Below are 16,057 nucleotides of genomic sequence, written 5' to 3' on the forward strand. Positions count from 1 at the left end.
TCTCTTAACTGGTCGACTATTTTTTTTTCTATGATCGATGCTTCAAGGTTTGAAGAGGGCTTTTTACAACTTTTTTGGGGACAATAAATGGTACTTACCAAGTTGTGGAAACTGTGGTTCATTTCAATTAAAGGAATGTTTTTATCCTTTTAAATTTAATTTCATAAATATTTGAATAAGACCAGCTCCTAATCAAGTACTTGATAACCCGACTCGTTAAAATTATTACTCGAGGATTTTTTTTAGTTACTCGACTCGAATATGAAAAAATTTCCCCTAAATCAAGTACTCGATTACTCGACTCGAATAGGAGAAAATTTCCCCCAAATCAAGTACTCGAATAGGAGAAAATTTCCCCTTAATCAAGTACTCGATTACTCAACTCGAATAGGAGAAAATTTCCCCTAAATCAAGTACTCGAATAGGAGAAAATTTCCCCTAAATCAAGTACTCGAATAGGAGAAAATTTCCCCTAAATCAAGTACTCGATTACTCGACTCGAATAGGAGAAAATTTTCTCTAAATCAAGTACTCGAATAGGAGAAAATTTCCCCTTAATCAAGTACTCGATTACTCGACTCGAATAGGAGAAAATTTCCCCTAAATCAAGTACTCGAATAGGAGAAAATTTCCCCTAAATCAAGTACTCGAATAGGAGAAAATTTCCCCTTAATCAAGTACTCGATTACTCGACTCGAATAGGAGAAAATTTCCCCTAAATCAAGTACTCGAATAGGAGAAAATTTCCCCTTAATCAAGTACTCGATTACTCGACTCGAATAGGAGAAAATTTCCCCTAAATCAAGTACTCGAATAGGAGAAAATTTCCCCTAAATCAAGTACTCGAATAGGAGAAAATTTCCCCTTAATCAAGTACTCGATTACTCGACTCGAATAGGAGAAAATTTCCCATAAATCAAGTACTCAATTACTCGACTCGACTTCAGTATTACTCGACTCGAATAATCGGAAAAAAAAATTGGTACTCGATACCCGACTCGATTGCCTAAAACCACTACTCGCACAGCCCTACAAGCTAGTCGTAATTGTCCGAGGCCTAGGCGTATTTTAATTCAAACAAGTATTCACACGTTTTAACAAGTATGCAGCTAGATAAATATTAAGTTGGGTAAATAATAGTAGTTCCTACCTGGATATTTCAATCTAGCGTTCCGCGTGCATTTGCTAAGTGTTTGTTACGGGTTCTGCCTTGTGTTACGGGAGTTTCGGAAATTCTCCGTTAACTTCGCCGAAGCGGCGTTGCTGTCGCCAAAGCCATTTGCGTGTCAGGTTTTCTTCAAGTGATATATCAAGGTAGGAACTACTATTACTAATCCAAGGTGTCACGTATTCAGGTAAGCTCGACAGAAAATATGGCGCCGTTTTGAGCTGCTAAATATTCGACTCCGAAGTACAAACAGAAAAACGTCTAAAATGTTCAAGTGGACGTTGTTGCTCAAACTTCTAGAGTGATCTGCTTAACATTTCTAATGTTCCGAAATTCGTTGCAGAACATAGTCGATTAGTAGTTGCAATAGTGAATTTATTTATAACATAAGTAACATTAAAAGAATAGGTTTGAAATTATTACCGAACTGATTTTAAGTTTTGGCATACGCTATTGCGCGATCAAACACCGAGCCCCCTAGTGTCCAAATATGCTACTATCAAGGACGATAATATACTACTTACAAGGAGAGTACCCGAAGTATTTATTGCCGATTTTGTTTAAAGTCGGGCGTAATGTAGACCTACTTGAGATATGAAATTTCCCAAAAGGAGACGTTGCACTACCCATCCGATTTGCCATGGCAACCGAAAACGTTTTTAACTACTTACAACCAAAATAAGATTTTTTCCTTATTTTACCAAAAAAATGGATACAATTTTACCCCAAAAATTTCCAATTTACACAAACTTGATGAAAATTACCTAAATGTGGTCCAAACAACCCATTTTGTGATTTTCAAATTTTCAAACAAAAATTTCGTAGGTGAAACCGAGAAAATCTTATGCTTTTTTATAAGAGATTTTTTGTTTTGAGTGGTCAAAAACATTTTCGGTTGCCAAGGCAAAACGAATGGGTAGTGCAACGTCTCCTTTTGGGAAATTTCATATCTCATATGTCTACATTACGGCCGACTTTGAACAAAATCGGCAATAAACACCTCGGGCACTCTCCTTGTCAGTTCGGTTGAGAGTCCAAGTCGAAGTTGGACGGGTATCAGAGTCGAAAAAAGGTTCGTCAAGATATATAGCATTCAAATAATAGAAAAGGTCATACTTATGTTACTTGTGTTTATACATTCGACTAGCGCAATGATTTTTCTCATGATTAGTGTCTACTTACGCGTTGTAAACTTGAGAGCGTACGAATCAGCGAAACCCGTGGTCGTATAGGTCCTGAGAATAATTCTGAAATGAAAGCCAGCAATGGCAGTTAGTTTGGCGTTATACAATAATACCATAAGTAACGTAACCACTATAAGTATGGCCAAAAACGATATAGTCAAATTAACAGTTGGTCGCGGAGTGATTGCGTTATCGGGTGTTTCAGCCAAAACTGTTGGGAAAATTACTTTCAGGTTAGTTTCATATCGTTAAACAAGTACAAAACGACGCCATTGCTCATAATATGTTTCTTTCAGTTATGATTATGAGTTGGGAATCGGTGTTTGCTTGATGAGTTCGTGTCGTCCCAGCTTTTTGAACGGATTCGTGCGTGAAGTCATGTCACCAACTTTTCTCGTCATCATATGGTGTCATCATGAATGTATTCATTTCAACCATGAATATCGAACTGCATTAGGTAGTCTGGCCTCAGTCGCTAGGATGGGAGGAGCTTAGTTATTATGAAAAATTGTATCGAAGAGCAACGATTTGAAACTTGACTAGCTTTCAGTGCCAAGGCTTAGCGAAAAATTTAGTTTAAACAATTTTAATACACATCTTTTTGATTGAACGAAAATAGGTAAGAATATTAATAATAAATTCCTTTATTTGTGATTATCAAGTAATTTTGTTAAAGTACAGGTATTTTTCTAAGAATCACGAGTCATTTTCTTCGTCGGTTAAATCGCCCAATCCCAGAAACGTTTTGTGGATGGAGTCAACGACAATCGCTTGTCTCCAAATTGGCTCAAGTGATTACGTAAGGCGCAAAAGGCACGGCCCATTTTAGAACAAGATGGTAGAAAGGGTAATGATATAGTTCGATATTCATGGTTGAAATGAAAACATTCATGGTGTCATCGATTACTTCCCGATGTTTGTGAAAGAACCTTTGTAAATTTAATGTTTCCGATTCCATTTAGTTATTACGCGAAAGAAACCTCTATTATAACTTTTTATTCAAGTATTTTAATAGTTAATTTTAAAAATAACTTGTGGTCTGAGCCAGCTAGTTAAAATGTTGCTCTTACTTTAGAGGAGCAACGTATTAGAATATTCCTGGCACACGCGATTACTTGAGCACTGTAAAATTCGAGGTATCTCGCGTTTCTAGCTAAGCTATTCCCCTTTTATAAAATCTACTAGTATCTATAAGCTTTGGCTTCTCAGTAAAATGGATGGTAGCGGCGTTTCTCGCCCATCGTTATTTGCCAGTTCGAATGAATAGTATAAACTCTCCGAATGGTGTCAGTCCGAAGTGTCGGCTCTAGGTGAAGTAGCTCTTTTTACAACAGATGTCGCTAGCGTCGAAATCAAAACAAGATGCTGAAGCTACATTTTGACCCAAAAGGCGGGACATAAAAGTATGCTGCGCGTTGATTGGCTCGTTTGTAAATTTGTCAATAACTTCAATTATAATAATTGTTTACAATATATTTTATATGGGATATATAATTTAGGTGTTCACGAAGTAGAGTAAAAGTGGTCTAAATATAATACTCTATAATGGCCCTCTCTCTGACGACGTTATTGTTTCGCTATTTTGAATTGTAGCTTCAGTTCCCATTAGTAATTTTTTTCGAAGAATCGGATAGATTCATAGCCATCTCTAATAACAGGGGCCTTTTAATAGCCGACAGTTGTTTTAAAGGGAGTATAACCCGCAAAGCAATCTTTATGGATGACCCCTTCAATTTTTTTTTAATTCCCTGTACAGTGGCGCCAAACATTTTTAAAGCCAAAGGCAAGAGCGGCCAGAGCTGCAAACGTTGGTGTTCCACACCAAATACCTGAGGTTATATTCCCTTTTAAGTTTATTCTGTGATCAACTAAACTAGCTGTAGAAAAATTAGCTTTTGGATAATTGAACTTGTCAAGCCGCTTTCAATATTTTGTGTCTTGTGGGCAGGCCCGATAAGAGAGGGGAAAGCCGGTACAAATTACCGGGGCCCGGGCAGTTTTGGGGGCCCGATTGGGAACAATCGAGGTACTTCTCTCTTAAAATGGATAGTTATCTCCAATAGAACTTTACGGCTATATGGGGGCCCAAAATTAATTTTTTCCGGGGCCTGGGCCCGCTCTCGTCGGCCATGCTTGTGGTAAAGGTTCACAAATAGGAAGATCTACAATGATTGTTACAATTATTTCAAAGAATCGAGTTTAATCGACACTGTTAAACATGGTCAGAAATTTTGGAAATAAGCCACTTGAACTTATTCAAAGTGTTTCCCGCGATGGATGCTTGGATAGTGCTTCTTATTTTGGAAAGCGCAAACGAGCGAAATACGAGTGCTAAGGAAACGGAATGTACTTTTACTGTTGAAAGACTTTCTGCAAACGTTACCCAAAATTACAATTTGAATTACCATAGTTGGCAAATCAGATATTAATTTGTCAAGTACATGTTCCCCATTTTCCCCGATAATGCCTATTTCATAACCTTATTTATATATTTATTTTTAAATATTTATTTATTTATTTATATATTTATAAATAAATTCATAAAATTTACAAAATAAGGCCGTTCCCTATTGGATAAAAATCACTGTAAATGTCAGAATTCTTGGAAAATTAATTTTTGATAAAAATGCCTTGGCCGATCAAACCGCGGATCTACACCATAATACGACTTCAAATTTAAAACGCGTAATAACATCCCAATTTTTGTAAAATTCAAAAATTATGCTTTCTATCAGAAGTAAATGAATCAGTGTCATTGGAGAGTGCCAAAATTTTTAGTTAAGGCATTTTCCTTATCGTGGTGAGATTAAAATTCATCGGAGTCACACCCTTCTTCAGTTTCAACCAAAAAGGCACTATGGAATTGTGGCTATTTACAATCGATATACCAGTCATCACCTACTATAGAGTAATATTGGCGTGACGTATGTCGACGTCACCCATGCTTTTTCCTATAGATAAAAAACTGCCCTCAAAATGGCGGCCATAGCCCAAAGCTACAGAGCGATACTACTCTATTCGCTAGATGGTGATAGTGGAGCTATGAAGGTGCGAAACTAAAGGGAGATTCTATATGGAAAATGATAGATATAGCTTTGTGATAGCTTCGGTTTATTTATAGCTGTTCTGATGAATATAATATAATTATAATTAAATTTTGAAATAGTCTGAGAAAGTTAGTTCTTAGCCAGCGACATTTTCAATAAAAAAATTATCCGATAATACTTATATCGTAAGATATACATATTGTAAACTAGGAGCAGCAAACGCAGCACCCCACACAAGGAGAACGCAACCCTTCAAAAGTCGTGCATTTTCTTCTGTACATTTTTCCTTGGTTAGACGCTTCAGCGCCTGCTGTCGTCAGAAGGGGGAAATTCGGAAATTGTCTTCCCCCTCGCCCGTAAAACGTTCAACGTAAAGGTTCGTCCAATGAAATTTGTACACAACACTGCTTTAGCGTGTTTAAAGGCTAGCTGCGTTCTCCTTGTGTTTGTTGCTCCTAGTTGTAGGGCTTCTAACGATGATCTGAATAAGGCAATCTGATTACTATTAATCATATAAGATATATCGCCGATAAAAAACCTGAATTCACTGGCTACCTGTTCCTTTTTTTATCTGACCTGCGGCAATCTAGTTTTGTTATCTCGTTTCGGTAACCGACGAGGCCACAGATATAGAAAGCAGTTATTTTATCTGATAAGCGCGTAGATATCTGTCTATATGATGTCTACTTTCCGACATCTAGTTGAATGTTTTTTATCCTTTTAAATTTTTGTATAGCAACAAAAAAAATGACTTAGTTCCAAGAAGTCAATATAGAGATATACTAAAAAGGTATATCCGCCGTTATCGCGGGTTAAAGGTACAATTTAAAAAACAGATCAACCCGTGAAAGTCATATAGGCTTGTCAGACAAGCGCAAAAGCGTATCCGCGTACTGCCGTTAGAGTAAAAAATCTGTTATCCGCTAAAGGTATCGGATTAAAAATAATCCAGTTCATCTGTGAAAGCATCAGACACCAGATCAGCGTTAGAAGCCCTACCTATAGTGAGTTGCAGGCTAAGAAAGACAAAATATATAGTACAATCGGCGCAAGGATGCCTCAGATCGTTTCCGGTCATTCCACCGCGCGAAATTTGAATTTGGCCATTTTACGGTCAAATTCGAATTTTGCTCTTTTTGTCGTCTTTTAGCGCCATCTAGAGACCGAAATTGGAATCTTTATTTTTTAATTTCATAATTGTGGTGGCGAGCAAATTTAAAAGATAAGGCATTCCTATCATTCTTAAATATAAAATAGTATGTATAATTATTTATTTTTGTAAATTTATTTCTACGTCTTACCAGTTAAATCGGCAGTTTCTTTTAAAATAGTTACCACGCTTTCTTGGGGGTAAAGTTGTCTTAATGAGCTATAGACGTTTAAAATTATATTTTTATCTTTACTTGTTAACAATAAACCTTTATCATGCTTTTTATAGTAACCTCTTGGGCTATTTAAAATATTAGGAGCTTCAATTATCGAACCTTCTTTAGCTGCATTCAGTAATTAAACTCATGACAACATGAAATTAAAAAATAGATTCCAATTTCGGTTCCTAGATGGCGCGAAAAAACGATGAAACTCACGAAATTTGAAATTGACTGTAAAGTGGTCAAATTTAAATTACGCGCGGTCGACTGGCCGGAAATGGTCTGAGGTATCCTTGCGCCGACTGTAATATATATTTTGTCTTTCTTAGCCTGCAACTCACTACAGTTGTAAGTGTCGGTTATTACCTGTACGTCGTTCCAGGTGTAAGTGGTCCGTTGCAAAAGTCTTCTCCGGTGCAATTACTTTGCGCACCAAGAATGCACTGTTCACCATCTTCACCGAATTGAATTTTCGTTCTGCAGTTAAATGTTCTGTCCTCTTTGCCTGCAATGCGAGTACAATCATTCTTATTGTTTTCTAGACTGCAAGAATTATGTTAAGTTGCTCTAATTTGTACAATCATTATAGTCCCCCTGTATCACGTTATAATTCGAGCAGTATTTTTGGAGGATTTCGTTCATAGTTTTTTAAGTTTGTTCTGGTAATAGTTAGTTATGAGAAATGGTACTAAATTGATTATTTAAAATATTATAGAAACACTGGGAAAAATATCATTTAAATAGTATCCAATAGAATAATTTTAATAATAATTAATATAATAATAGAATAAATAATAAATAATAATAGAATAAATAATAATAGATTAAATAATAATAGATTAAATAATAAATAATAATAGATTAAATAATAAATAATAAATAATAAATAATAATAGAATAAATAATAATAGATTAAATAATAAAAAATAAAATAAAAATAATAATAATAAATAATAGAATTGATTTCGCATCCAAATTGGCTCGCAATAACCTGCAGAATAATAGTTTTTGTTAAGGCTTCAGGCATCCACCATCCTGTACCCTTTTAAATGCTCCGTGTGTGACTTACATTATACGTCAGCGTGGTCACTGGATAATTTTATTGAATGTGCAAGCATACCAACCTTATATTTCAAGTTTATTGATAGTGTTTTTAATACTTGTTACTTAGTTCTAGAAGTGTTTCCCGTACCCGTGGGCCAGCTAGAGTTCGATATCCTGGGGTTCCACTGATCCGGAGTAGCTTTGTACTTGACCATCGAAGGATTTGACTGGACATCTTGCCAGGACGGCAGTTTCGTCTCGACGAGTATGTCCCCGGATTCTCTCGGATCTGTAGAAACTGTTCAAGCGAGAAAACTTAAGTTAAGCACACGAAAGAAGTAAAAACAGGTATTTTTATATGAAAGATCTTTGTACTGATAATATTTTAATTGAGCGTGGGTGTTAGTCTATCTCGCTGTAGGCGCTCAAACCATTTCCTTAAGAGCACCGAAACCTTGCACAATTCCTCTCCAAGTACAAAGAAACTTATGTAGTCCACTCTTCCAACATGAAATACGCTAAACCCCTTGAGTTTTCCTTTATTTTCATGTTTTTTAATTTTTTCCATGGTCATTAATTTACTTTAACCATAGAGAATCCATCAAATATTCGCTATAAAGAGTTTTATTTACTGTTCAACTGCTGGAATAATAAATATAAAGATGCTACCATCCTCACGTGAGATTACGATTTTAAGAGGTACCAGAACCCTATTATTTTGGGTGTTTAAAAGGAATATAACCTGCAAAGCAATCTTTGTGGAAGAGCCCTTCAATTTTTCAAATTTCCCAAACATTTTTAAAGCCAAAGGCAAGAGCGGCCAGAGCTCCAAACGATGGCGTTCCACACCAAATACCTGAGGTTGTATTCCCTTTATATTTATTCCGTGATCAACTAAACTAGCTGGACACCAAGTGACGGAAGTGCTAACACGCTAGTTAGGTTTGTAAGCAATATCCGTACGTTACGCGAGAAAAATCAACCATTTCGAAATAATATGAGGTGTGTGGTATAACTTACTTTCAAGTTCGTTCACGTTCATAGTAACAATGACCGCAAAACGGCGAATTCTGCCGTTTGAAACGTCAAAAAAATTAGCTGGAATGAAAAATTCCAGCGTGTTCCGGTGAGCCGCGATGCTAAACAGATTGTCATCGGGAGGTAAAAGATCTGCAAATGGAACACCAGATGGTAAAAAGAACTAAATTTTATAATCATGCGTGTGACATTTCAATGATTCGATTTTGTTAATTCTTTAATGTTACCAAAAGTAAATAGGGCGAGAAAGTCTGGCACTTGGGTTCAACCGCACGACGTCTTATTTGAGGGGTAAAATTTTTGGGCTTCGGAAATGACTTCCCCCTCGCCTCTTTACAGGGACACAAAGGTATCGGTTGTACTCCGCCACGGTGAAAAATAGTTCTCTATAAAATACGTGAATATTAAACTTTTGCTTTCGATAATTTGGTTAATTTAGTTCCTAAATAAAGTAGATATATAATAGAAACTAAAATGCGATATTTTAAAAATAATAACACGACTTTTGAAAAGAAATAAACCGTAACTAGAATACCGCTTACTTAAATCTTAGAGAGCGTGGCGCCATCTAAGAGCAGAGATCGGGACTAATTGGTAAATCTACGATGTTAAGGCCTAACAATTTGCAAATTTAACTGAAATAATAGCTATAGCTACGAGCTTTTTTGTTTATTTTACAATTGATATAGTAATTATTAATTAAAATCAACCGTTATCGAAAGAAATAATGGTCAGCATTTGACAGAGAGACTATTTGAAATCGCGAGGCGGTGACATGGTTGCCAGGGAATAAAATTCAAAATTTTCATCTTGAGCGCGGACCGGAATACCGCAAATGCACTACTTCGCGCGTAATGCGCTATCCTTATTGGTTAGAAATATCACGTGATCACTAGCTCTTTAAAAAGGGTGTCAAGTATGGTGGAGGGTAAAATCTGAAGGCAGTGATAGACTTTCTCCCCCTATTTACTTTTGATGTTACTTGACCTAGTTTTAAATGTAGCTCTTTTACATTAACAAGTCATCTAGAGCATTTTTATGTCCTATTTGGAGGCTGCGTTACCCCTTGGACCGGCCATTGCAACTCCGCTACACACGTGTGTGGGAAGCACACCTTCATTTTATTTTTTTTATAACATTGCTTTTCCGAAACGTGCGTGTTTATTTATGTATTTATTTTATAAAAATATTTAGTCCGTACAATCGATGAGTGCAATGCGAGTATTCGTTCCCATCAACTACAACCTTTGCTCAATTGTGCATTTCATTCGACCAGGAGTAGTTCATTGTCACAAACTAAAAAAATAACCCGGGTATTACGGAGAGGCATCCGCCGTTCCAAGTGGAAACGCCGCACCAGGTATAATACTGTTCAAGAATACCGGTTCTAAATTTTATTATTTCAATATTAGTTTAATTCTTAATTTCATTATTCCAAAAAAAAATTAATTCTGAATTTCATTATTCCAAAAAAAATTAATTCTGAATTTCATTATTTCAATAAAAATTTAATTCTGAATTTCATTTTTCCAATAAAAATTTAATTCTGAATTTCCTTATTTCAATAAAAATTTAATTCTGAATTTCATTCTTTCAATATTAGTTTAATTCTAAATTTCATTCTTTCAATATTAATTCCATTTTGAATTTCACTCTTTCAATATTAATTTAATTCTAAATTTCATTCTTTCAATAAAAATTTAATTCTGAATTTCATTCTTTCAATATTAGTTTAATTCTAAATTTCATTCTTTCAATATTAATTCCATTTTGAATTTCACTCTTTCAATATTAATTTAATTCTAAATTTAATTATTTCAATATTAATTTAATTCTAAATTTAATTATTTCAATATTAATTTAATTCTAAATTTAATTATTTCAATATTAATTTAATTCTAAATTTAATTATTTCAATATTAATTTAATTCTAAATTTAATTATTTCAATATTAATTTAATTCTAAATTTAATTATTTCAATATTAATTTAATTCTAAATTTCATTATATCAATATTAATTTTTTTATATATGCAAATTTAACGAAGTATTTTTCTTTTATCTTCCAACTATATCAGCATTATTAACAAAAAGTCCAATACATGTTAATAAATTAAATATTGCTTCTTTTTAGATATACATGTATAAAGAAAAGTATACTAAAAGGGTCGAGAATTTCATCCGTACCCCGCTAACACATCGCTAAGTGGACATTCAAAAATCCTAGAAGAGCTCAGAAAGAAGGCCGTACGAACCTTAAGACTCACCTCCATCAAGAGTTTGATTCGCCACGGAAAATTCGCTGGTGTTGTTGAGAGTTGTATTGTCGTAGTTCCGCACCACAGCCGTCACTCGCGCCTTGTAACAAGTGAAGGCCTTCAGTCCTCCGATGTCCTTCCTGGTGTCGTTCCAAGTGTCCACGCGAATCACTAACGCCGGTTTAATTTTCCACTTGATGCCCAAATTCTTTTCGCAATGTCCCTCGTTCGTGCTCCCGTTGCCTTCGTAAAGCGCCAGTTCGTATTCCGTGGGGCCGCTTAGTGGCACTGGGGCGTCCCAGATTACACTCAGATTATGTCTCTGCACGTTCGTAATTTGCGGCGTGTCTGGTTTTCTCGGACCTACGTAAAATCAGTCGTAATGAATCGAAATTCAAATATACATTTTTAAACCTTCAGACTGTGTAATAAGAAAAAAAAATGAGAAATGTATTGGTTGAAAGCGACGAAGTTTAAATATTCGGGAAAGTTTGGTTTCTGCAAAATCTTTAGCATATGTCTATCATATGTAACATAATTACTCATAAGTATGCCTCTGTATAACATTTCCATTGAAAAAAATTAAATGAGACCTTGTTTCACGCGGAACATACATTAAGCGGACCCAAAAATGAAAAAATGCTTATAATCCTTGCGCTATTGAAAAGGTTACCATGGAAATGAAATCATGTGATCGCGAGGCACGAACTAAACTTGACATGGGCAAAGCCAGAAACGCGCGAGGAATTCTCACTACCTTCCGTTTCCCATCAGTAAAGTTGATGACGCGTATTTCGTCACGGAATTGTAAGTGACGTAATTTACGTCATATCCCGTGAACAAGGTTTCATTAACGAAAATGCTTTTATGGCATACTTATGAGTGATTATGTTACATATGGTCTATTTAATAAATAAATCTAAGGACCCGGTGCAGATACATTTTTCAGAATCTCAAGATAGCGATTTCTTGATAAATTAACAGACAAATTAATTAATCGCGAACTCCGCTCTTGATCGCAAAAATATCAGGATTCCGCTCTGTTCCCAATTTTTTATTTTTTTTCTATGGAGCCATAAATTATCCACCTAATTCTGACCCCAACTCATTTTTTTACTTATCTTAAAAGACTCTTAACACAAACAAAGATGGCCGCGCTGCGAATTTATGTAACCCCTAAAATAGATGGCGCTGTGTGATTTATTTAATAATGAAATTTGAAAAATAAATACGAAAATATTTTGAAAATATCTATTTTAGTGTCGATGAACTATTCAAATTTAAAAACGACCGAAATTATACAATCTACCCTATTTTAAGTTGGGAAATTAACATAACGAAATCACTACGTAAATACCTTAAAAAAGCTATTGAACGATTAAATCTCAAAAATTTACTTAAATTAACATTATACTTAATATCTTTAAAACTAATTAAGATATGAAGAAAATTCGAAAAACAATGGATAGACAACGTTGTCAAACGTAAATAATTAAAGTTTCAAGATTCTCAGAATAATACATTGTGCGTAAAACTTAAACTGCTGTTCATTTCAATTAAAGTTTGTCAAGTTATATTTAAATTATGATTTTTTATTTCTAGATCTTTTAAAGGTCTTTGTATCGTGTGTTTAATTAGCTTCATTTTGAAATTTATTTTTAGGAAATCTATAAAGCAGAACCCGTGGAATTCAACCAAATATAAACTTTATATTTTACGTGAATTTTAAACAATTTGGGTCAGTTTGTCAGAATTTATAGCCCGGTGTACCTAGTAACAAAGACAATACCACCGGAGACCTATCATCATAGTGCCCTACGCCAGCGTCCCCTAGCCCGGACAGGTGACAAATCCAGCATGGGTAGCAGAACCCTACTACTTATGGTCGCACCTTTGACGCAAGCCACTCAACCCAGCAGAAGGTGCAGCAATGGGTGGACCAATCCCCACTTCGCACACAGCAGTGGCATTAAGAGTGGATGCTGTAGCAACTCCAGCCGACACCCTACCTACGGAGGTAAGGAGTCAAACCCTTTGGAGAGAGCTCCTAAAGGGGAACGACGGGCACACAGCAGCCCAAGTAACCCGGCACAGCTGGCACCGGAGATCCCGGTGTGGCTCCAAAAGGCCGGGAAACAGGACCGCCGTGCCCTCATACGGTGGCCCGCCGCCCCACAGCAGGCTACCCAATCCGCCGAGGCGGCCAGTTTGCACGGACCCTCTCCGTTAGCCTGAGCCGAAGCTCAGTATCCAGCCCAAACCTGACCGAAGTCGGAGGTGTAGATAGGACCATTTGATCGAAGCTAACATCTCCCAGTGCGCCACCGCCCTTATGGGTTACAAGAGCCGGACCCCGACTCCCCGGTAAAGCCACCAGTTATTGCACACCGACCCATTTAGGGCCAACAATTTGGGTCAAGACCCAATTTATATTAGCCTTAAAGCAACTGTCGGCTCTATCATTGCCACCTGTATTATTAAAACGCCCCTGTTATTAGAGATGGCCATGAATCTTTGAAAATAATGACTTTCGTGGAGAGCGTGGAGCCATCTATTAATTACAAATTTACAAACGAGCCAATCAACGCGAAGCATACTTTTATGTCCCGCCTTTTGGGTCAAAATGTAGCTTCAGCATCTAGTTTTGATTTCAACGCTAGCGACATCTATTGACAAAAGAGCTACTTCACCTAGAGCCGACACTTGCTTTAAACTGTAAAATACACTTGTCATTCGGTAGAGACTGCGTAAACACGCCAGCAAAGGTAATATCGGCCGATATTAACAAAGTTATCTATCATAACAGTAGTGTATATGACGGTTCAGTACACTGTCATACCATTTTATTCTAATTTTTCATGAAAAAAAAAGGTTTGCAAGAACATATCCGAATATGTTTATTTTCATTTTACTTGATACATAAGCAAAGGCCCAGGCCAAATTTTTGACGATCAAATACCCGTTATATGATTGGGCACAAGCCATGCGCGAACGTTTTTAAACTTAGAGCCACGCGGGAAAAACCCCCGCCGCAAGCCCTTAGCACCGTAGCCAAGGCTTATTCGCAAATTTATCTTTGCAAAATGATTCATCAGAACATAAAACTGGCTATAAGATATAAGCGTTGTGTTCCTGAAGGTATTTATTTTTCAAATTTGAGATTTAGACGCTTTTGTGTGGCATTTTTCAACCCGAGCGTGGCTGCTCTACCAAGTAAGAGAATATTTTAGATGTAGAAATTTTTAAAAAGATGTCGCTACTGCCCTATCGTCGAACGTTCATTTTCTTCTCGCAAGGACAATGTTGTTACCATGGGCCCCTTTACTTATAGGGACCTTATGATAGTATGCCGATACCGATATTAGAAAAATAGGCCGTTATATCGTTGCATCACAGAGTGAAGGGAAATCACTACAAAATTCATTAAAACCACATAGTTCCAACCCTTTAAGTTAGATTTCCAATATTTACTTCATTTGAAACATTAATTACCGTATTATTTAAATAAAATAAACTGACTTCCGATGGGTGTTTCGAACTCTTGCGTAGAAACGGATCCGTTGATTCGATCGCCGTATCGGTTGTCGTTGAAGGCGAACACTTCGATGACGAACTCTCTCCAGAACTGTGCTGGGAATTGGACGCCAGTTCCGCTCTCTAGGATGGTTCCTTCTTGCGCTTCGTCTCCGGGGTATCTCTGGCGTCGCTGGTACCTCACGTAATAGCCGTCGATGGGGCCGTTTCGTTCGTTCGGTGGCCGCCAGGAGATCTCCATTCTAGCATTCGATTTATCGAACTTTACATCTCTGCTTGCAAAATCCGGACTGGATGGCGCTAGAATAGAGATGGGCGTTTGAATAAGAAATTATCCAATTATTTATTTTTATTCATAACCGACAATTATCTAAAAAATATCAGAAAAAAACCCCATTATTTTTGCATGTTAAATCGTTGTTTATTCGTTAACCAAAATTTTTATGATTAATCGAAATTTTGACGGTTAATTTATTCGTTCCGCCGATCTCTATGCTAGAAACCCAATATTCGATATCATATAGCCCTATATCTTTTCGCCCTTGATCTATTGGTATCAAATGCAACTGTTAGATTTATCCAGAGTATAGATATTTTAATCAAAGAAAGAATGGGCTGTGTACAATTTCAAGTTTATATGATCTATAGATGGATAGAAATTATGTTTATTCTGAAAGCTGTCAGTTTGTTGTACGATAATAAAGGTAGTAGAAAAAGTGACATAATTACCAAAAGTGTGAAAATCCCTGTACTTTCGTATGCTAAAGGTTTAATGAATGCTCGACTCGAGATCGACCACATAAAAGACTATTTTTTGTCGCCTTTCTGGATCTTTTTTTAGTCTATGGTATTATATCGAAGGTAGATGGCGATAGCATCTCCACAGAACGACGAAAAATCTAAAAATTCACTATCTTTGACCAGTGCTACTTAGTTCCTCCGTTGCTCACTAGGAGGCGTTATTTGTTGGTTTTAACTTCCTTCCCTCGCCAAGGCATACTTTCCCTTCTCCCCTCCCAATTTGTATTTCACTCGTAAAATTCATTACGAAATAGGTCCGATTGACACACTTTTGGTAATTATGTTACTTCTGGTAACATAAAATTCATGGATAAATCGTTTCGGAATTTTCTAGCTCTAAGCAAAGACGCGGTAACAGTCGCTAATGGAGTGGTAAAACTTGTTAGGTAAACTTTTCGACCTGTCTTCTTTCGTGTGACTTTTTTTAACCTGATATGATTCCGTTGATTTTTTTAATATTCTGTAGTGTTGATTGGTTCAACCTCGGGTTCAACATACTATTTATCAACGAAGTTTCCAAAATGTTCAATTCCTTAATATTTATTCGAACTTAGAACTTTTAATTGGAAATTCATCCCTGGTTTGAACATTATCCTGGTTTTGGTGACTTACTA

At 36.2% G+C, this 16,057-nt stretch overlaps 1 protein-coding gene across 3 annotated transcripts in view; it reads right to left on the reverse strand.

The window, feature by feature from the left end:
- LOC149960193 (receptor-type tyrosine-protein phosphatase eta-like) overlaps positions 1-16,057 on the reverse strand; it is a 154,354-nt gene that overhangs the window by 103,423 nt on the left and 34,874 nt on the right. For 2 of the 3 annotated variants that reach the window (XM_090166572.1, XM_090166571.1), the window contains one exon: positions 14,628-14,942. The exons of the other annotated variant lie outside the window; for it this stretch is intronic. In XM_090166572.1, coding sequence (XP_090022698.1) covers positions 14,628-14,942 — 315 coding nt within the window. The remainder of the gene's footprint in view (positions 1-14,627; positions 14,943-16,057) is intronic. 3 annotated transcript variants of the gene reach the window in all.

The sequence above is a fragment of the Leiobunum rupestre genome, chromosome 2 (assembly GCF_980474605.1).
Source record: "Leiobunum rupestre chromosome 2, qqLeiRupe1.1.hap1, whole genome shotgun sequence".
Taxonomy (NCBI): domain Eukaryota; kingdom Metazoa; phylum Arthropoda; class Arachnida; order Opiliones; family Sclerosomatidae; genus Leiobunum; species Leiobunum rupestre.